Consider the following 23,382-nt stretch of genomic DNA (forward strand, 5'->3'; position numbering starts at 1 on the left):
CTTTATATCAGTCCCTTCATCCTCCAACGGCTCTCTTGAGATGTTAGTTAACAAACCAGTTATAACTGTTCCAACGGCTACTTCCCGTTTCTTGGTTTGCATCAACATGCCGAAGTGCTGCATGATGCCGAGCTCAATAAAATGCCGAGCTCAATAAAATGTCGAGCTCAATAAAACGCCGAGCTCAATAAAACGCCGAGCTCAATAAAACGCCGAGCTCAATAAAATCTTGAACGAGCTCAACCTCTAACAAATCTGCAGCTGTTGAGAATGACATTGATTTTAGCTTGCTGCATCCAACGGTGATTGTGAGATTATACTCCAACAATTCTAAAACTTAAATTTTATTTTTTATATAGTTATGACAACACTACTAACGGACTTGACAGAAACTCCCTCAAATGAAGGAACAATTGTAGGATTAGAATAAATAATACGCGACATTTTATTCCTTTTTGGTAAGTATTGTACATTTTCACGTGCTGATTATGGACTGCAATAAATTAATATAGTGGGCATGGAATTTGGTGAAAAATCATATATATAGTGGAGAATAATCTAATAACCTTTCTTTTTACCAACTTGTGGGTTGAAAAATGGAAGCATAAGAAACGAATTAAAAAAAGTAGGATTCCATTGCCCAAACAATATGTGGGCGGTGAAGAAAAGTTAATACTCCATCTTTTCACAATTATATAATCCATTTTATAGCCCAAATTTATATTACTGCTAACTTGCTATATATGGGATATAGTAAAATAATTTTTAGTATGAAAGTGTTTTTTATAAAACACTGAAAAATTGTGAGCATAAACTTTGACTAACTAGTAAGACAATATATTGAAATTTGAGAATACTACACTATATAATTGTACAATACTTACTAATATTTATGCATAGTTTAATTATGCAAAATCAAGAAAGGAAATCAGACATCAATGGCGATGATCATCCACCACCCATTATCATTAAAACCAGAATGATTTAACTTGCATTTTGTTTATTATTGTGTTTGTTAAAGCTTGGGGGAGAGCAAATCATGAAAGCCACACCTAAACGAAATCATTGAAATTCCCAACTCTATAATTTATATGGTCGATCATTACTAGTAATAAAAATCCTTAAATTTTTTATTTATATGATGAATGTCACGAGGTTACTTTAAATTATATTGACAATTCTATTTGAGATTAATTAACTGCAATTAAGACTAATCTTATACTCCTATGACACTATTTTCGAAATTATATGTGGCATCAATTACACCCAACCCAACCAAACCAAACCAAACCAAACCAAACCAAACCAAATCATAGTAGTACAGTATGTAATTATTTTATGCCGCTGCAAATGTATTACTCTCGCATACAAGTCACAAGACTCACAACACACACACGGTAAAAATAGAGAGAGATGTTTTTTTTTTGGCGAGAGATAGAGAAATGATTAAATGGTGTAATAAAGCAGGTAATACTGTAGACCCACCAGCTTTTTCTCATTTAAAAGGTCTCCGATTGCAGCAAGGGAGAAATGGTATTCTAGTGGTGTGTGTGATTGTGTGTGAGTGGTGAAGACCAAAACTTTTTTCTTGAGTTTAGTTGTTTACTTTTCTTGGCATCATTAGTACATGCACAAGTCCACTTAATAGTCTTCTCTCTCCCTCTCTCCACATTCAAGAAATTTTTAGAATATCTCTTCCAATATTCTGGATGATGGTGTAGAGCTGTAGAAGCACCTCTCAATCTTGCAGTCTTCACTTCTGAGACCACTTTGGTGTTTTCTTGAAGCCTCACGTTTCAGAGGGCTACGGCGGCGGCGGCCTGTATTCCTAAATCATCTGTGTTGGTTAATGAGGCATTAATGGTGCAACAGTTGTAGTCTTGAAGGGTTTTGGAGGGGTAGGTAGTTGGTAAAAACAAAAAAAAAAAATCAATCTTGTTACAGTTTTGCTCTGTTTAGACCAAATTAGATATGGGTTTGGGGTATTATGGCTCCCTTATGCTTCTTGCATTGCTATTCAGGCCTTTTGTCTGCCAAGAACCTAACCCAGATGAATCTTTTGTCCTAAAATTCTTTCACAAGATGAGCCAAAATACAAACTTTTCTGGCCCATTCTGTTCTTGGAGGGGAGTAATTTGTGATAGTCATGGTGGGAATGTTGTGAAATTGGAGGTTTCAGGTTTTGGTTTATCTGGTGCAATCCCAGATTCCACCATTGGTAAACTCACAAAGCTTGAATCTTTGGATCTCAGCAACAACTATATCACAGCCTTACCTAATGATTTCTGGGATTTGGGCTCTCTCAAGAATCTCAACCTCTCACATAACCAAATTTCTGGGTTGTTACCTAGTAACATAGGCAACTTTGGCCAACTCCAAAGCTTAGACCTTTCTTTCAACAAATTGTCTGGGAGCATCCCTGAAACAGTCAGCTCCCTCCCCACCTTGCAATCCCTCAACCTAAGCCGAAACATGCTCGAATCAAGAATCCCTTTGGGGATTCTGCAATGCAAATCTTTGTTCTCCATCGATCTTTCAGCAAACAAGCTGAATGGCTCTCTTCCTACTGGCTTTGGTGCTGCATTGCCTCAGCTGAGGTTCTTGAATCTTGCTGGGAACAGCGTTTTAGGCCGGGATTTGGATTTTGCAGGGATGAAATCAATCAAGGTTCTTAACATTTCTGGCAATCTGTTTAAGGGCTCTGTTGTTGGTGTTTTTGTAGGACCATTGGAAGTGGTTGATCTGAGCAGGAATCAGTTTCAAGGCCACATTGCTCAGGTAAATTTCAGCTCCACCTTCAATTGGTCGAATTTGCAGCATTTGGATGTATCTGAGAACGCGTTTAGTGGGAGGTTTTCGACTGGTTTAAGCCGTGCTGTGAATCTTAGACACCTTGATCTTGCACACAATAGGTTTAGAGAGCAAGAGTTCTTGCAAGTTGATATGCTTTCTGGTTTAGAGTATCTGAATTTATCAGCAACTAATTTGATTGGTGAGATTCCTAGTAATGTCTCTCATTTGAGTAGTTTGAGGATTCTTGATCTATCCAAGAACAATCTTAGCAGCTCTATACCTCGAACTATTGCAAAGAATCTTCGAATTCTTGATCTTTCTTGCAACAAGCTAGTAGGAGGGATCCCATTGATGCTCATGCAAGAACTCCATGAGTTGGAGAGGTTCAACTTATCTTACAACAACCTTAGCTTTTGCGGGTCACAGTTTTCCTCCGAGATTCTCCAAAGTGCGTTTATTGGATCAGTAAACAGCTGCCCTATAGCTGCCAATCCAGCCTTCTTCAAGAGGGACTCTCCAAAGCATAGAGGGCTAAAGCTCGAGGTGGCTCTAACCCTCTCGATGGTGTTAGTGCTCGTGGGGCTGCTCTTTTTGGCATTTGGGTGTCGAAGCAAGACATCAATGTGGGCAGCGAAGCAGAGTTCAAGTAAGGAAGAGCTCACTATCTCGGGCCCCTTCTCGTTCCACACGGATTCGACTACTTGGGTGGCTGATGTGAAGCAAGCCACAACGGTGCCTGTGGTGATCTTTCAGAAGCCATTGCTCAACTTCACATTCGCGGACCTCCTGTCTGCAACGTCTCATTTTGATCGAGATACATTGTTAGCTGAGGGGAGGTTCGGCCCTGTGTACCGTGGCGTGTTGCTAGGAGGCATTCATGTTGCTGTCAAGGTCTTGGTCCATGGATCCACGATGACAGACGAGGAAGCTGCCAGAGAGCTCGAGTATCTTGGCCGTATCAAGCATCCTAACCTTGTTCCTCTAACCGGATATTGCTTGGCCGGGGAGCAGAGGATAGCCATCTACGATTACATGGAAAACGGAAACCTACATAACTTGCTATACGATCTGCCCCTAGGCGTGCAGGTCACGGAGGACTGGAGCACTGATACTTGGGAAGACGAGAATCATGGGATACGGAACGCTGGCTCAGGAGGCTTGCTCACGAGTTGGGGATTCAGGCACAAGATCGCGCTTGGAACTGCTCGTGCGCTTGCATTCCTTCACCACGGCTGCTCGCCCCCCATCATCCACAGAGATATGAAGGCTAGCAGTGTTTATCTGGACTTTGAGTTGGAGCCAAGGCTCTCAGACTTCGGACTGGCTAAGATATTTGGGGATGGCCTTGACGACGAGGTTGCTCACGGATCACCAGGATACGTGCCTCCCGAGTTTCTTCAGCCAGAAAGTGGCTCTCCGAAAGCCCCCACCCCAAAATCTGATGTGTATGGATTCGGAGTGATACTCTTCGAGCTCATCACCGGGAAAAAGCCCGTTGGAGACGAGTATTCGGATGAGAAGGAAGCAAACGTAGTGACTTGGGTGCGAGGGCTGGTGAGGAGGAGCCAGGGATTGCAAGCCATCGATCCAAACATCCGCGGGACTGGGCCAGACAAGCAGATAGTCGAGGCCTTAAAGATCGGATACCTATGCACCGCGGATGCTCCTTCGAAGCGGCCGAGCATGCATCAAGTGGTGGGACTGCTCAAGGATCTTGAACCAGTTACACAAGAATGAAGAGAAAAGTAGTAGGTACATTTAAGCCTTTAGCCTTGTTCTTGTTCTTGTATTTTCCTCCAATGATCTACTTAGTTTTGTTTGTGACTTAATTGTCTATGTTTCTCTTGGTTACAATGTCCATTTTATATACAAATGGTTTGTTCATTCAATTTCTTACAATACAACTACTATTTGTTTTGGGAGTGCTGCCAAAATGTGATTTTCACTATGAATATTTTTTTTTACAATTATAATGAATGATTATATTTGTAGGAGTACAACACTATACAATGGAGGGAGATAGGATAGGACCACTAAAGGATATTTGTATATTTGTGTGAGTGAGACAACTAGCTAACTAACAAATTAGTGACAACATTTCTTGGAAATTTACCTAGGAAAATGAAAGTGATAAAAATATTAGATAAACCATTCGAGTTTAGGGCCAAACCGAAGGTTCATATGTTCACACAATTTTAGTAGACGCAACATCCTCATGTGAATTAATTATGGTGATGGTGAATTGATCAAATGTGGGGAGTTAGGTTCCTATCTATGTAATGATGAAATGACATTACTAAATATAATAACATATGATTGCTGCTAAGACCAGCTTAATAAAGTATCAAAGCATTGAAAAGTTGCTTAAAAGTGGCAAAAATGGGCTGAGGCGATTGATAAAGTTTAAGCTTCAAATACAATCTTACAACTTCCCCCACTACCAAAGGTAATTATGCATCATTATGAAAAATGAGTCTTAAATTTATAGTTTTATACATACGAATATATTCAACAATCATGTGGAAAAAGAAGAAGATTATAGTACTCCTCCTATTAACGAAGCATAATAGTAACTACCAACAGCTTCCTATTGTGCTTATTAACTAGTACTAATATGGGCTTCACCCAATCGATAAACGGGCGGCTAAGCCCATTATCGTATTGTAAATCAACAATATGATCAATTAATACGAGGTACCACTTTTTAAAAAGAATTTACTCGACTCAATAAAATTCGAAGTAAGATTTAGATCAATATTATCCGTTTCGATCTGATTTTAGATATGTTGAATTGAAGTTTAGTCGACTTCTCTTTCTTAAATATCTCAAAACTTTAAATAAATTTTGACTTTATTAATTTAAATAATTTTGCACGTCAAATTAAATCTCTTTATACTAAAATATCGAATTAAATCTCTTTATACTGAAATATTGAATTAAAAATATTTTCAGAAATCGAATAAAATACTACTAGTATATTATAATAGTTTGTATTTTATAATTAAAAAGTGAATTTACTGATGTTTAAGTAATTAAGTTACAGCTTTTGATCTTATGGAGATTGGTTAAACAATGGAAAATATTGATTTTTGTTTTACTCCATATCCATGATCATTTATATAAATAATTTTTTATTTTAAATCATAATAAAAAAGTGACGTTTATTGTTAATTTGTAAACTACTAATAGTGTATAAATGAAAAAATTAATATTGTTATTATCAAATTAATTATATAAAAATATGTAACGAAGGCAAATTAGTAATCCCATGATAAATTAATAGTAATAGAATTGATTTAATAGAAATAATCCAATCCGATTTTAATATTAGAGTGAACTACATAAATGATACTTGTTCTTTCACTTTCGCACGTAAATAATTACTGATCTTTATTTTATATCATTTTTGGTACCTATAAATAACATTTTTGGTATCTAATGCAATTTTCACTCCAAAATACCCTCTAAACAAATTCATTTTTCCATTTGTGTCATAAAAGATATTTTGGGCATTGACAAAACTAGTACCAAAAGTGATATTATAATATCTTTTCTCATTCTCCTCACTCTTTATACTATTATTATTAATCAATATTAATATTATTATTTTGATGTTATAAATTAATAATTAATTTATTTTTAATATCATTTAAATATACTTAATCATAATTATAGTTATAATTATATTTAATTATAATAATAATATTATTGTTATACAGTACAAACTAGTCGTAATTAATAAATAATAATATTATTTTATATTAAATTAATAACTAATCAATATAGTCTTAATCAAAATTTAAAATTGTGAATTATGTTCATAATGATAAAGAGTTGAATATTTTTAGTTAACTGTTTCAACCCTAAAATGAGTATAAATAATTTAATTAAAAATATTCAATTGATTTAATTATTTTAAATAATTAATTTAATTAGGTGTTTTACTATTGATTTATATTATGAATGCAATTAGATTTATGTATAAAATACTTAAAAAGAAAGAAGACAAAGAAGAGAAAAGAAAAAAGAGGAAACATAAACTAAGGAGAAGAAAGGAAGATAAAATACTAAAAAGAAAGAAGAAAATGAAGAAAAGAGAAAGAAGAATAAACAAAAGAAGAAGAAAAAAAATAAGAAAGGAACAAAAAAAATTACATATTTGATTCTGTTTAATTGATTTTTTTAAAAAATATCCTCCATAACTGTGAACTCTGATGTAACGCGATCAAATCTCGAACACAGTCAAGATCAACAATAGAACGAATAGCAAGATCGACAACACACACAATTTGATTGAAATGAGTTTAACGAAGGAAAACCAAGATCTCAATGAGAAAATGATGAAGAATCTTTTATTCAATTTCTGTGGAAGATTACAAACTGATTGGATGAAAAATCTCTTTCTCTCACTCTCCTTGCACAGCTCGGTTATGCACTCTATTTGACTAACACTAATCTAACAACCAAAACAAATCCAATGGCTGTCATTTAAGCTAACTAACTAATCGCATCCGACGGCTCACGTTTGTCTATGCATCAGTTAATAACAACGGTCAACACCGAACTCGACTAAGTTCGGCTAATGCCGAGCACCAGCAAGTTCGGCTAATCACCGAGCACCTGCAAGTTCGGCTAATCACCGAACAGCATATCAGTCCCTGCCGAGCATGATTAAGCTCGGCTAACACCGAGCTGCAATCAATCACCGAGCTTTACTGATTGTGCAGTTTTGCCCCAATCCTCATAACAAATCTCCACCTTGGGACACAACTGGACAATCCACAGAGCATATCCATCTTCCACAATCACTCCAGCTGAATCAGATTCACCAAATCCATGCAATACTTCAACTTAAGTCCGGGTAACACCTTTGTTAGCATATCAGCAGCATTGTGCTCAGTAGCCACCTTTTCAATCTTCACCGAGCCCTTTTCAGCTTCATCCCTCACAAAATGTAGTTTGACATCCACATGCTTACTCCTCTCATGGAATGTCTGATGTTTTGATAGACATATGGCACTATTTGAGTCACACAGCAATGTCACAGCTTCTTGATCAACTCCAAAGTCAGAGCAGATTCCTTTCAGCCACATGCTCTCCTTCACAGCCTCAGCCATGGAAATGTACTCAGCTTCTGTCGTTGAGAGTGCCACTACAGATTGCAAACTGGATTTCCAACTCACTGCAGCACCATACATGCAGAATACATAGCCGGATTGAGACTTCCTTGTGTCAATGTTAGTTGCAAAATCAGAATCACAATATCCCAATAGAGGCTGTTTTTCAACCTTCTTACTTCCATCAAATAGAATTCCATAATCATGAGTACCACTGAGGTACCTCAACATCCACTTCAAAGCATGCCAGTGTTCCAGACCTGGATCAGCCATGTACCTGCTTACAACACTTATTGCTTGGCTGATATCTGGCCTTGTACACACCATGGTGTACATGATGCTTCCCACTATGTTCGCATATGGGATCTTGTCCATTTCTCTTCTTTGATCATCATCTTTGGGGCTTTGATTCATACTGAGTTTGAACTGAGAACTCAGTGGTATGCTCACTGGTTTACTTTGATCCATCTGAAATTTCTTGATCACATTACTGATATAATCCCTCTGAGTCAGCCATATCTTCTTGTGATGTCTATCTCTGATAATTTCCATCCCAAGAATCTTCTTAGCATTGCCAAGATCTTTCATTTCAAACTCAGATTTCAGATCAGATTTTACTAGCTCCACCTCTTCCTTATGCTTAGCAGAAATCAACATATCATCTACATACAATAGTAGATATGCCACAACAACTCCATCTCTTCTCTTGATGAATACACAGTGATTTTTGTACAAGCTATCAATTTCTTCCTGCATAGCCAGCAACCATTGATCCTTTTCTGGACTCCTCAATGCTTCTTTATAGGTGGAAGGTTCATGATAATCCATCTCCTCAGCCACTGCTAGAGCATAATGCATCATATCATAATCATTAAATCTGGTAGGGAGCTTGATATTCCTTCTTGCTCTGTCTCTTGCAATTACTCTTTCCGGAGTTCTGACTTCAGTTTGGCTTTCAGTAGTTCCACCACCAGTGGCTTCACATGTAGGACTTGGATGAGTCTGAGTTGCATCTGTAGGTTTTCTCAGGTTCTCCACCTCAAAATGAGTTCTCTGAGTATCTCTGTTGAGGAAAGGCATTTCAGATTCTTTGAAGATTACATCTCTACTAACCACCACTTTCTTGTTCCCTTCCTCACAACACCATAACCTATAGCCCCTGACTCCCTTCTGATAACCGATCATGACACATCTGAGAGCCCTAGGCTCCAATTTGTCCTGCTTTATATGAGCATAAGCTCTACACCCGAATGGCCTTAGCCTTGAGTAATCCCCAGCACTGCCATACCATCTGCTATCCGGGGTTTCACTCTCTATAGCAGCTGATGGAGACTTGTTGATCAAAACAACGGCAGTTGAAGCTGCTTCTGCCCAAAATGGCTTTGACATACCAGAAGCTATCAGCATACACCTTACCTTCTCTAGGATAGTTCTATTTGCCCTCTCAGCAACTCCATTTTGTTGTGGGTTGTGAGGGACTGTTCTATGCCTCTTAATCCCTTTGTTTTTGCAGAACTCATCAAATTCATGGGACAAGAACTCTAAACCATTGTCAGTTCTTAGGCATTTCAGTGGCCTTTCCTTTTCCAGTTCAACCTCTGTGCACCATTGCTGAAATTTCTGAAAAGTTTCTGATTTTTCTTTCATAATCACTATCCATATCTTTCTTGAGAAGTCATCAACAAATGATAGAAAATATCTACCTCCTCCAATGCTGTTTATTGGTGCAGGGCCCCAAATGTCACTGTGAACATATTGGAGAGGCTCCTTTGATATATGTTTTCCCTCTCCATATGGCTGCTTTTTACTTTTGCCTAGGATGCACTCTTCACATGATCCTATATCCACTGGTGTCTCAGACTTAGGCATCTTAATCACACCTTGTTTTAAAAGCTGTCTTATTCCAGTTTCTCCAATGTGGCCTAGCCTTGCATGCCAATTGATGGATTCTTGAGTTGAGTGAACTGATCCATTAATTGTATCAGCCTTCAGGTAGTAAAGAGCATTGTTTCTGATAGCTTTCATAATCATCTGGTCATTCTTTGTCACAAGCATCTCTCCACCATATAGAGTCAACCTATAGCCTTTCTTTTCAAGAAGGCCCAAAGAGATCAGGTTTCTCTTGATAGATGGAATATATCTAACATCTGTTAGTGTTCTTAAACATCCATCATCCAATCTCAAACATATATCCCCCACACCCTTGACTTCGCATACATGATCATCTCCTAGTAAAACCGAGCCATCTGACTCTCTCATATTCCAGAACCATTCAATATTTGATGACATATGGAAACTGCACCCAGAGTCCATGATCCATACCTTGGAAATTGGGCTGCTTTTAACCACATTTAGGGCTCTTGCTTCTTCAATTTCTTCAGTGATAGCAGCTGTACCCTCCTCTCTGTCATTCTCAGCTTGCTTCTTTTTCCAAGCAAAACAGTTTTGTTTGATATGGCCTGGTTTCTTACACCAGAAACAGCTCCTGGTCTCTTTCTGATCTGCACCCTTTGTGGTTGGAGGCTTCCATTTCTGAGATGAGGGTTTCTTGAATTTAAAAGGCTTCTTTGATGCTACCCTAACACTCAGACTCTCAGCAGCCTGATCAATAGGTTTATCGTTTGATTTCTGCGTTCCCTTCAATTTTAAAGCAGAGAATACCTCTTCCAAAGTTACCTTCGAATCTCTCCCCAGTAGTATTGAGTCCTTAAACTGCTCAAAGCTTGGAGGCAGAGCATTCAATAACATCAAAGCCTTGTCCTCATCCTTCATGGCATCATCCACACTTTCAAGATCGTCTATACACTTTCTGAATTCTTCAAGTTGACCCCCAAGATTCTTGGAGTCAGAGAATCTGAAATTGAACAGCCTTTGCTTAAGGTGTAATCTGTTCGAAATCGAATTCTCCATATAAATCTTCTCCAATTTCTCCCACACCCCTGCGGCATCATCCTCCTTTTGGACTTCCCTGAGTACCCTGTCACTCAGGCACAAGACGATGGAGCTATAAGCCTTGTATTCCATTTCTTGTGCTTTCGCCGCATCAGCCTCCTGCGTTCCCTTCTTATCCGTCTTGGATTTCACATAATCCCAGACCCCTTGCTGCATCAAAACAGCTCTCATCTTCAATCTCCAAAGGCCAAAATCATTTTCGCCAGTAAAACGCTCAACATCAAATTTCGCAGTAGACATTGTCGAATGTGTCGTCTTCTTCCGTTCCCACAGACGGCGCCAATTTGTGAACTCTGATGTAACGCGATCAAATCTCGAACACAGTCAAGATCAACAATAGAACGAATAGCAAGATCGACAACACACACAATTTGATTGAAATGAGTTTAACGAAGGAAAACCAAGATCTCAATGAGAAAATGATGAAGAATCTTTTATTCAATTTCTGTGGAAGATTACAAACTGATTGGATGAAAAATCTCTTTCTCTCACTCTCCTTGCACAGCTCGGTTATGCACTCTATTTGACTAACACTAATCTAACAACCAAAACAAATCCAACGGCTGTCATTTAAGCTAACTAACTAATCGCATCCGACGGCTCACGTTTGTCTATGCATCAGTTAATAACAACGGTCAACACCGAACTCGACTAAGTTCGGCTAATGCCGAGCACCAGCAAGTTCGGCTAATCACCGAGCACCTGCAAGTTCGGCTAATCACCGAACAGCATATCAGTCCCTGCCGAGCATGATTAAGCTCGGCTAACACCGAGCTGCAATCAATCACCGAGCTTTACTGATTGTGCAGTTTTGCCCCAATCCTCATAACAATAACAAAAAAATTACATGCTTGGTACCTATGATTATTTTTGTCAGGAGATAAAAAAAACGATATAAAATAAAGATCATATACCACTTATATGCAAAAGTGAAAGATTAGTTACTATTTACATTTACATAGTTCACTCTTAATATTAAGAAAAGATTGAAAAAACCTAAAATACATTCATGATTCATCGTGCCTGTATTCTTGTAGGAGTACATGACATATTATATCCAGCCAAACAAGAATAACTAAGATTCTACCACATCAGTACATCACATATTTAAGAAAACGAATAAAAATACTGTGATATTATCTCAAAAAATTCTTTTCTGGAAACAGTGAAACAAGGTTGAGAGAGAAAAAAAAATGTCGGACGAGGAGCATCAGTTTGAGTCCAAGGCAGATGCCGGTGCCTCCAAGACTTACCCTCAGCAAGCTGGAACCATCCGCAAAAATGGCTACCTAGTCATCAAAGGGAGGCCTTGCAAGGTCGGATTTCAGTTTTTTTTTTTTTGTTTTGTTTTTGTATCAGATTTGATTCACAGATTAGGTTTTTTTTATATGTTTCTGTTGCTCAATTCGAACTGGTTGTTACTGATTTGATCAGATCTCGTGTGCTATTGCGTTTTTTGCCTATTGCATGATGCCTTAGACGTCTGTTTTCGTTGATTTTTTAATTTAGTACTACTGATATTCTGTCAATTGTGTTTCCATGAATTTTTTTTTACCGATTCGGTGCTATGTTTTTTTGTAGTCATTTGGGAATCGATGCTGTTGAATTTGCTTAATTTCTTGATTTAGGGCTAGAAAATACTGTTCACTTATCTTTTTGGAGTTTGCTTCTTCAAAGTTTGTGATTTATTGTAATTGCTTCTTCAAAAACTTCATTGTCGAAATTCCTCAAATGGATTTAGTATTTAAAGGAATACTTCCACTTGTTTGATAAATTTTCTATGGCTGTGAGGTGCTTGTTTGTATGTTTTGGGAGGTAGAAATTTGTAGTATTTCATTTGTTGAGGTTCTTTGGGGATCAAACAATTTCAGTGATATGACCCAAACATGTTGTATGCTACTACTATAATTCTTGCCCCTGCCCCCAAATTCTTATAAAAACATGATATGCTTTGCTAAAGCTATCTAGCATATTCTTATGTGTGGTCATGAATGAGGTCATGGATTGCTTTAAAAAGTAAATTTTAAAATGTTTGTACATGAAATCATTTTTAGTAGTACTTAAATGTATTGTCGGGTTTTAATAAGGAGTACAAGCAACCTGTGTTTGACACTGCAGATGTTAAATGAGCATTTTCTAGTCTTGTATACAAATGCTTCTGCAGCTGATGCCTGCTAGTCTTAGGTGTTATTGTAGTGTTTTAGTATGTTGTGAGTTTCTTAATTAAACGGCCATCTGTTTTTCTGGAAATCTCCGAATGAGACTCTTACTGTCATTTTACTTGAATAGGTTGTTGAAGTCTCTACCTCAAAGACTGGCAAGCACGGACACGCCAAGTGTCACTTTGTGGCAATTGACATATTTAATGGCAAAAAACTTGAAGATATTGTGCCATCATCTCACAACTGTGATGTAAAGTGGTTTTGTTGGTTTTGTTCTTTTATTGTTTCCCAATCCGTCACTGTTACTCTTTTTTGCACCTTCGACCATACCTCGCCTTGTGGTTTCATACAAAATAAATCTTGTTAATGTTGATTGATGGTCTGGAATGTCTCTTCTCAGGTGCCTCATGTCAATCGTACTGATTATCAACTGATTGACATCTCTGAAGATGGTTTTGTAAGCTACTTATGCTATCCATATTGCCTTACATATCTTTGATATTTGTTTAGAAAACGGAGACAATTCTACAGCTAGCTCAAGTCCGTAATTGAGATTTTGTGATTTGCAGGTTTCTCTTTTGACTGAAAATGGCAACACTAAAGATGATCTTAGGCTTCCAACTGATGAGACTCTGCTCGGCCAGGTGAGCAAATTGTATTTACTTAATGGGGTGTTTATTTTGGGTGATAGGTTAGATTGACAGTACATACGATAGTATTTGAAGCATTGCGCAATCAACAAGCTCAAAATTGTGTCCCAAAGTAAAACACCCTTTTGATTTTCCTCTGCTAATTAGCAAATTCAATCGATTTAGAACTCAACTTATGCCTTAGGCAAATGCTTAAAGCATGGAGCTTTGGTTCATCTTTCTTTCTTTCGCTAATTTTTTTGGCGGCAACCTCGTACAGATTAAAAGTGGGTTCGAGGAAGGAAAGGACCTTGTGGTGTCAGTCATGTCTGCAATGGGCGAAGAGCAGATCTGCGGCCTGAAAGATATCGGCCCCAAGAACTAGATCTGTTGCTTGTTATTGCCATATCTTGAGACAAACTCCTATATTTCCTATTATGGGTGTCGAATGTGTATTTCATAAACTTTTATTTGTCTTTGTTGATGGGTGAAACTGATACAAAACGGTGATTATGTTGAACTTGAAGCACATATTTAAGCTTATATAGATACCTATGCGGCTATATGCCTATGGTATTTCGTTTTATTTTGTGTATTTCTCTATGCTTGGATGAGAAAAAAATTCAGTGGTCCATTCACGCCACTGTGGCATGGCATTATGAGGTGGTGTGTTTAGCCAATTACTTTTTAACAAATGGTAAAATAAAAGGGTCTCTTTTTTATTTATGTATACATAATATAGTAGGAGAGTGTTATATTGCTAACTCAATACTTAATTGCTAACTGCAATTAAACAATAGCCATTAGATATTCAAATCAATGGCTTAGATCATCAGCCCCGGAATGTCAATGCGGTCAACAAAAAAAGTCAATAACGATATTAAAGTCAATTTACATCAAATTATTTATAACTAACTTTTGAAAAATATCCCATAACTTTAAAACGCATAGCTTTCTCGATTTAAATTATGTTTTCGCACAACATATATCAACTTAAAGATAATTTCATTAGGATTCTAACTAGATCTCACTTGCATATGTTTCAACGTCAAAATTTGAATTTTTTTTGAAAATTTTCAATTTTTTCGTACAACAAATGTCAACATAGTATATAAAATATGTCAATATAATACATGTAGAATGTCAATATAAACAATGTGTTAACATTCTCAAAACATTGTGTTGATATTTTCGAAACACTATATTGACATTTTCATCCAAAACCCTAATTTGATAGTTTTTTTTTTTATCTTTTTCGATTTAATTAATAAAAATGAAAATTACATGTGACAAATTTTAGACCACAAGATTTCTAAAATCATATGGTCTTAAATTAGTTGTAGTTAGCAATTAAATGATGAGTTAGCAATTGATCACTCCTCTAATATAGTATATTAAGTATGGGTCCTAGTATATATATATATATATATATATATATAGGGAGATGATCAAAATAAGTATGTGTTTAAATCCAGAAATGCAGACCAAATCTCAGCCCTAGGATTAGATGATCTAATGGTCAATAATTAACCAAAAACACGGAAGGTCATAATTAAGCAATTTTAGGTCATATTATAATATTTGGATTTAATATCATACTAAGATCGTTTTAGGTCATGCTTTGTTAGCATGACCTACAAATTACCTAATTATGACCTAAAAGTGCCCTAATTATGATATTGTTCTGCGTTTCTGTATTTAAATCCAGTTTTGCATAGATCAAAACCCTATATATATATATATATATATATAGGGTTTTAATCTATGCAAAACTAGATTTAAATACAGAAACGCAGAACAATATCATGCGTATGGCATGTTTAGGTCATTGTTAGTTTATGTTTAGGTCATACTACCGAAGCATGACCTAAAATGATCTTAACATGACATTAAACTCAAATCTTATAATATGACCTAAAACTGCTTAATTATGACCTTCCGTGTTTTTGGTTAATTATTGACTATTAGATCATCTAATCCTAGGGCCAAGATTTGGGCTGCATTTCTGGATTTAAACACGTACTTGTTTTGATCATCTCCCTATATATATATATATTATATATAGACTATATATACTATTATTTAATTTTTATTTGCAAATTAAGCTGTTGAGTAAATATATAATCGTCTATATATAAAAAAATTAAATTATGGTCATATTTTTTAATTTATGTAAAATTAAGATTGTGTAATCGTCTATATATAACAAAATTAATTTATGTGAAAAAGAAATCATACCCATAAAAGATTATGTGCATATATAAATATGCAATATAATATATAGTAGTAATTTTCATATTTAAGATTGTGTAATTTTACCATTTGTCAAAATGTAATTGATTGGACACACCACCTCATATTTTTTCTCAGGCTTGGATATGCTGTAGTTGGCACTGCTGCGATGCAATTTAGTGACGTGACTGATTGTTAGGTGTTTTAGGGAAATATTTGTAGATTGCTCAAACAACAAATCTATGTGACCAAATTTTGTACAACTAAAAACTAGTTTATTTGAAAAAAAGGTTTATTTATGCATTTAATTAAAATATATGGATGTATATATAGTACATAGAAAGTGCATAATATTGTGGTCATATATTTATGATTTGTGTATAATTTTTTTACTTTTTGAACCATAAATGTAATTAGTGCATACTTTAATTCAAAATTTAAAAACAATAGAAAATAAATTCAAATATAAAAATAAAAAATGAGGTTAAAGGCTAATAAGTCTTTTTAACTTGTCTGCTTACTACATTTATTATTTTAATATATAACCTTATTTTGGTTGTACAAAATTTGGTTGCTTATCATCACTCTCAAACAAAACCTTTGGAATCTTGAATGAATACCCTTTTTAGTTTTCACTACTAAGCTTGTTTGCTTCGAGATATATGTAAAAATAAAAGAATATAATTTCATATTTCAACTATATTTTCATAATGACATGTCTTCTCACACGCGGATTGGTTTAGAATGGATTGGACACCTACGTTATGAAGTTCACTAAAGCAAATTGCACAAGTTATCTTAAGCCTTTAATTAAATTCGTAACAAATCTTTAGCCTAATCATATGAATTGTTTATGGGAGCTTGAAATGGGTAAGGCGAACAAAATCCACCTGCTATGTGACACCAACCCAACTAAAATGGAGGGGAGGGCGATCCAAAGCTATTGGTTTTACCAAATTCCAAACCAAAACAACTCACCTAAGTCAAATACCAATCATCTACATGCCTCTTCTTGCTCATATTTTATTTGAAAATGATGTAAAGATTAATAATTGGTGCCTTTTGAGGCTACCATCAGCCACTCATTCTACTTTCCTTTAATCGGATTCATTATTTTTATGGTCAATTGAGTGTATAATAACTGAATAGACATTGTTTTTTTTTTTGATGTACTAATAAAGTGCTTCAATTCTGGCATATCAAAATTTGTGGTTCGATTAAAAAGCAAACACGACACGACTCTAGCTATCGCGTCCGTCCAAAATCCACTGACCGAACCGGGGTCAACTCAAGTCAACAGAAAAACCAAATGTCCGGTTCACTTCAAATTCTGATCCGATACATTTGAACTTTGAAGAAGTTCACTATTGACAATCCAAAATCCTTCCCTCTACCTTAATTCCCGATTCTACCCCCACACAGCCACGGCATTCTCTTCTCCATTCTCCGCAGATGAACCTGTAACCGGAGGTGCTTTTGGTCATTTGGCAAAAATATTCCGAAACGGGAATATCGCCAACTAATAAAGGTCTGATTACTACAAAAAACGGTTCTTCAAAAAGAATTGAAGAAAAGAAAAGCTTTTTTATTATCAGTGAGCGTCGCAAAAGCACGCACCTCACACACTGACTCCGTGAGAGAATCCGCCATGGAAGGAGCGAATAATCGGAGCTCTGATGCTTCTCGGGAGAAGGTGCGCGAGGATTCGGAGCCTTCGGAGGAGGGAGAAGCGGAGAAAATTGATGAACAGAGGCGAGTGAGCAGTGATAGCAGCACTGATTATACACTTGGGGACAGTTCTAGAGGAGAATCTAAAGCTTCTCAATTACAAACCCTAGCCTCTGCTGAGCTTCCTCCCGCCGATTCCCGAGTCGAATTTGATGATTCATCCGATAACCTATCAGGTAGTGTGTATAAGTGTGTGTTTTTCCGTTGTTATATTATTTTTGGGTTTTTGTTATGAACGGCATTCTGCTTTTAGTTTGGCATAGCTGAAGGTTTATTGGACATGTATAATTGCGAGAGAGAGAGAGAGTGAAATGTGAATGGATATTGAAGAAAATGTTGAAATTTGCAGAGGTTCCAGTGGAGTACTCCTTGCAACCGGTACCGCTGGGAGGAAGACTGAAGGTTTGAATTTAATTTGTATCACTCTGTCGTTGTTGCTATGTGAACTTTTTGGACTTCGCTTTTATCGTCCATTGTCTATAAGTAGGACAGAGAGAAGAGGATTTTTTTACGGTTTTTGCTCTGGGCGTGAAGCTAAATTTCTTCTGTTACTGCTTATGTTTATTTTTAAAGCATGTTCCGACATTGAGTTGAAGTTGCATATACCGGAAAGGTTCACAAGAAGCAACGGTTATTTGTTTCGTGATTAAGTATGCAAACATCTTGTTGATGCTTGCTGGAAGTAGTTAGCTATAGATTCTTCCGTTTCTTTCACTTTGCAAAATATTCATGATATTTTTTCTTAGGTTAGTTTGTACATGGCATTTATAGTGCTTATCTAAGTTAAATGTCTTCACTTTAAAAGGAAGTTGGACGCCCAATTGCATTAAAAGTTATGTAAGGTAATTGAATGCAGTCAGTTCTATCTAAATAGCGTTCTTCTGCAACTGTTATATTCTATTTAGTCAAATCTCTAATACTGCAACAATATAATGAGTCATTTTTTATACTGCTTGTATTTCTTGAGGCACTTGCCCTGATGCAGCAACCCAACTCTATTGAAACTTTGGTTGATTGGATTCAGAATAACACTATCACTGAGCTTTTAGCTAGTATCTTAGTCCAGTTTTAATGTATACATAGCATTTGTGTTAGAGTATTCCTCATAAAATCCATTTAGTCTAACCTTTTATTAATTTTTACTCTTACCTCAGGATCAAGTAAAAGCAGTGAACAAGGGAGTGCCGAAGGATACAGGTGGTAAAAGTAAAAGCAGTGCATCTGCTACAAAATTAAGTTCCTCTATTGCAAGTTCAAACCCACAGGAACAAAAATTGCAACCAATAGAGAGTGAGAGCAATGTGTGTGTTCCAGAACCGGATAAGCAGAATACGAAACATTTATCCATTGTGCCTATGCCTAGAACTCCTTCTGATGGGTACAACTGGCGCAAGTATGGTCAAAAGCAAGTGAAGAGTCCAGAAGGTTCTCGTAGCTATTACAGATGCACATTCTCAGACTGCTGTGCCAAGAAGATTGAGTGTTGTGATATCTCTAACCGTCTCATAGAAACTGTCTATAGAAGTCATCACAATCACGATCCTCCCCAGAAATTAAATAGCACTAGAGAAAATAAGCCCATATTATCAACTCCACCAGTCAACCAGGGTATTAATACAAGTAATCTAGTGAGATATGTAAATGATTTGGTACCATCTACTCCATCCAAAGAACTTGTAGTTACCCTTGAGGAGACACCTGAAACTCAACAGGAGTCAAGTGATTCTGCGGAGACCACTGGAGCGGATACAAAAGAGATGCATGGCGATGGGCCTGAATCAAAGAAAAGGCATGTTTCTTTGATGGGCAGTAATTTTTAAATGTTATGATCATCCTTTATAAGAGATATTATCAGATGATTTGACATTTTTTAGTTCTTTATAAATCACCAGGCAAAAAAGAAATTCCACAGGTGAAGTTGAATCCCTTCATAAACCCGGAAAGAAGCCTAAATATGTTGTTCATGCAGCTGGTGACGTGGGAATATCAGGAGATGGCTACAGATGGCGCAAGTATGGACAGAAAATGGTGAAAGGGAATCCTCATCCGAGGTACCATTCCATTCCCAGTTAACTTTATGCCGACTCTTGCATTGACTTAGTTATGATCATTCCTGGTTTGTTATTTTAAAGCCACCAGTAACCCATCTTCTGCAAATGAGGCGGTAACACATTTTTATAGCTGAACTTAACCACTTGTTATGTCCATAGTGCTAAATTATATTCTCAGTATTTGGCATTTCCCAACATTCTATTTGTATGTGATTCCCAGACACACACAATATTATTGTTCTACATATTTCCGTATTAAGGTTTATGGCCAATTTGGGAACAAACGTCTGGATGCATGAATTATTTCACACTTTCAGTCACTACTAATTACGTTACTCCCCAGTGCACTGCACTCATGTCCATGAAAAAGTGACCAAAACAAGAGAAAAAGGGATAATGTTTTCCCTTGCATTTACCATATACATTCACCATTGCTTATAAGAATTTTGCAACATACTCCTATGAGACGAAGGGCGTTACTCGTGAGGGCTTTTAGAGTAGCATTTACTGGAAAGGCTATATCGACAGTGGGAGTATTGATATCGGAAGTGGCAGATCATCTACAACCGAAGGCAAAGTGGTGTTGTGTTGCGGTTTACCATTAGCCTGAGGATAGTTTCAGTTGTCTTCAATGCCTCTCTTTAGTTGTTAATTGTTGTCAAGAGTGTTAGCGATAGGTTTATCCATTAAAGTTAGAGTCAAGTTAGGGGTATTTGGTTAATTAGGAGTTTTATTTGAATTAGAGTCTTCAGTAGAGTTTTATACTATAGGTTTATGTTTCTCAGTTTTATTTGTGTAGAATTATAGTTTGAGATCAGCGATTGCTGTGGTCCTCTTCAGATGTGTGTACCCCTTTTTGAAGGTCCCTCTTCATATATTCCCTATTCTTTTGCTGGATATCATTGTGTCATGCTCTCTGTTCATTCCTGGGTTAGTTCTCCAGCCATTTATCCTTCTCAGCCGCCTTAACTCTATCAGAGACAGAAACTAATTGCCCTGAAAAAGAGAATGAAGAAAATGAATCTGAGTGGTAAGATACTTGCCAAACTAAAGAAAGCTTTTCTGCAACTGTATAGATGGCTACATCCTAGACTGGTGAGTGTTTGAACTGTGGATTGAAAAGATTGCAATGCCCAGAGAAAACCGAAGGGGTTGGTTCTTCTCTCTATCTCTAGAATCACATGTTATATTCCTTTTCCTTACATTTCTCTTTTTTCTTATTTATGTAATAACCTAAGTAAGTTAGGATTTACTTAAGATTTTAAGGATGATTTTCATATCATAAATTTTATTGAGGATGGATCAGTGTGGAGTTCTGAATCTCCGAGAGTTTTAAGTGCTGGAGAGTTTAATAATAGCTAATTGATTTTGCACCATGACTTATATCATTGTAGTACTTCCAGCTTAAAGCTGTGAAGAAATATGGTGCCAGTTGTCATGCTAGCACATAATAATATTTGCTAATTCCAAGGGTACATTTGATGGCCAATGATAGTAGTATTATGATTCACTGATGTTATAAGTTTCTGTTGTCTCTGCTCTTAGTGAAAATGTTTGACCAAGAAGCACATTCCATGAAGTTGGCACTAAGTTTAAGGAATTATCCATTTGTGAAAGTTGAAATCCCATTTATTTTGGATCTGCTGAGATGGGGATCTCTCCTCTTTACTAGGTAACAAATCTTTGGTGCAAACAACTGAACAAGCACTCCAGATTCATTATACATAGGTGAGGTCTTGCACCTCTGATACATCCATGTCATGAACTGGAATGTCTGCGTCAATATCTCTGCATTATAAGCTCAAATAGGACCGGCACCTATGCAGTGAAAGAGCATAACGTCCATCACTGTTCTTCCATAAATTAATGCGCATCATGCTTGTATAATCTGAATTGCTTGTATAATCTGAATTCTAACATAGGTTGGACATGAAACCTTATTTGAAGTACTGTAAGGTCAAGACATTTATGTTGGGGTAGATTTTATCTTGTATTTGGTGGCCAAGTAATGGGTAACCAAAACAGGAGCTTCTCGTACTAGCGTTAGATGGAGTGCAGTTGTAAATCACTAGTTCTACAATGCTCACAATGTTGAGGTGGCCCATGAAAGAATTAAACCATCGCTAGTGTGGGCACAATACTTCTGAAAATGTTGTCTTTTGGCCATCTGCGCCCACCTTATGCTTTAGGAATCCTTGATTAAAGCTGTTCAGAAAGGCCAAACTGTTAAGACAAGATTCTATCTACTTTCTGGATTCATTTGATTTAAACACATTGTGTATGAATTTTCAGGAACTACTATAGATGCACTTCAGCTGGATGTCCTGTTCGAAAGCACATTGAAAGGGCCGTTGATAACTCCAGTGCTGTAGTGATAACATACAAGGGAATTCACGATCATGATACACCAGTACCACGGAAGCATCACGGGCCAAAAGGTGGTACTGCTGTCGCTACTTCTCCCATCTCGTTAAACGATATGCAAAGTAAAAGCAAACTGCACAAGACTCAACAAACCCAATGGTCAGTGGGCAAAGAAGGTGAATTGACAGGTGAGGCTCTCGTTGGCGAGGATAAAGCATCAGAATCAGCAAGAACACTTTTGAGCGTTGGCTTTGAAATAAAGCCTTGTTGAGACCAAGCACTGCCACTCAAACCAAATAGTGGTGCGTGTTTCCTGATCAATTTATTTTCTAATAACACTGTTGATTTTTTTATTTTATTTTACTTTTCCTCGTTTTCTATCTTTGTATGTTATATTTGTTGTGGTGTTGTGATAGTTTCAGCTAGTGTGGTGATTTCTATAAGCGGAACTGAGTAATAATAATAGGTTGATTGTAGTTGTAGCCTGTAACATTATTATATTAATGGGGTAACTTATGTAATATTATTGTGGTCTTAATGAATCAAATCATGCAGTTAGTTTGAGCAGTGTGTTAGTTTATACTTTGCCATGTAACACTCTTTAACTGTGGTTTTAATAATTTGAGCGTATTCATTGTTGTTTTGTGAATTTACTTAAAGCTAGAACATGCATATTTCTTTTTAAAGAATAGAGAACATTCATGTCACACTTATTACATTTTTTTAAAATGTCGTGAAGCAATAGGATGAATTGAAGATCGAAATGATAGTACGCCATGACATTTCCATTTTTCCATCATTAATCAAAATATTTGAGGGTATAGAATTATAAATATGCCGAAGTGAAGGCAAGTTTCATAAACTTAAACGATTTTTGGTATATAATTTAAGCTAGAAGTGGACTCACTTCAATACTTGCACTACCTAAAAAATGATAAGCATCACCTAATTTTATTGTATAGTGGCCTGACCTTTATGGTTTGTCCACTAAACATAAAAATGCTTTTCATTTAAATACGAATAGTCTCTATGGTACTCCTAGTTCCTTGCCATTTATATCTTCCATATAAAGGGACAAAACGTCTCCATCCTGAAGAAAATGACATATACTTGGTAGATGGCGCATGATTTTAAGAAATGGAGTAATACGAGGCAAACAAAAGTAATGAATATTAGTGTAGAGAAAAACGGTAACTAGAGTAATAATGAGAGCAAAATGATAATTAGATACTATATTAATGATGATTTATTTTTTTAAAGAAAAAATTGATACATAAGGAGTATTTTTTTTAGACAAGATAAGAGAGGATATGACATCTTTTCTTAGAATGGTGAAAATGATGCTCAAGAAAAA

At 36.4% G+C, this 23,382-nt stretch overlaps 3 protein-coding genes across 3 annotated transcripts; all 3 read left to right on the forward strand.

Annotated features, from left to right (window-relative positions):
• Positions 1-1,385: 1,385 nt before the first annotated feature.
• LOC121748458 (probable LRR receptor-like serine/threonine-protein kinase At2g24230) lies at positions 1,386-4,682 on the forward strand. The gene has a single exon (XM_042142830.1). The coding sequence runs from the start codon at positions 1,972-1,974 to the stop codon at positions 4,528-4,530; it is 2,559 nt and encodes an 852-aa protein (XP_041998764.1). The 5' UTR covers positions 1,386-1,971; the 3' UTR covers positions 4,531-4,682.
• A 7,297-nt stretch (positions 4,683-11,979) lies between these two features.
• LOC121746951 (eukaryotic translation initiation factor 5A-2-like) lies at positions 11,980-14,239 on the forward strand. Its single transcript, XM_042140918.1, has 5 exons — positions 11,980-12,178; positions 13,152-13,274; positions 13,425-13,481; positions 13,594-13,668; positions 13,934-14,239. Exons 1-5 carry the CDS (start codon positions 12,056-12,058, stop codon positions 14,036-14,038), a joined length of 483 nt encoding a protein of 160 aa, XP_041996852.1. The 5' UTR covers positions 11,980-12,055; the 3' UTR covers positions 14,039-14,239.
• Positions 14,240-17,436: 3,197 nt separating this feature from the next.
• Positions 17,437-22,592, forward strand: LOC121748546 (probable WRKY transcription factor 32). Its single transcript, XM_042142974.1, has 5 exons — positions 17,437-17,789; positions 17,963-18,015; positions 18,768-19,402; positions 19,506-19,664; positions 21,957-22,592. Exons 1-5 carry the CDS (start codon positions 17,534-17,536, stop codon positions 22,297-22,299), a joined length of 1,446 nt encoding a protein of 481 aa, XP_041998908.1. The 5' UTR covers positions 17,437-17,533; the 3' UTR covers positions 22,300-22,592.
• Positions 22,593-23,382: the final 790 nt, after the last annotated feature.

Source organism: Salvia splendens, chromosome 9 (genome assembly GCF_004379255.2).
Source record: "Salvia splendens isolate huo1 chromosome 9, SspV2, whole genome shotgun sequence".
In the NCBI taxonomy this organism is placed as follows: domain Eukaryota; kingdom Viridiplantae; phylum Streptophyta; class Magnoliopsida; order Lamiales; family Lamiaceae; genus Salvia; species Salvia splendens.

Coding starts and splice junctions, on each gene's coding strand:
- LOC121748458 (XM_042142830.1), top strand. CDS start 1,972: ATGGGTTTGGGGTATTATGGCTCCCTTATGCTTCTTGCATTGCTATTC.
- LOC121746951 (XM_042140918.1), top strand. CDS start 12,056: ATGTCGGACGAGGAGCATCAGTTTGAGTCCAAGGCAGATGCCGGTGCC. Junction 13,275..13,424: donor CATCATCTCACAACTGTGAT/GTAAAGTGGTTT, acceptor GTCTCTTCTCAG/GTGCCTCATGTCAATCGTAC. Junction 13,669..13,933: donor ATGAGACTCTGCTCGGCCAG/GTGAGCAAATTG, acceptor AACCTCGTACAG/ATTAAAAGTGGGTTCGAGGA.
- LOC121748546 (XM_042142974.1), top strand. CDS start 17,534: ATGGAAGGAGCGAATAATCGGAGCTCTGATGCTTCTCGGGAGAAGGTG. Junction 17,790..17,962: donor TTCATCCGATAACCTATCAG/GTAGTGTGTATA, acceptor TGAAATTTGCAG/AGGTTCCAGTGGAGTACTCC. Junction 19,403..19,505: donor GGGCCTGAATCAAAGAAAAG/GCATGTTTCTTT, acceptor ATAAATCACCAG/GCAAAAAAGAAATTCCACAG.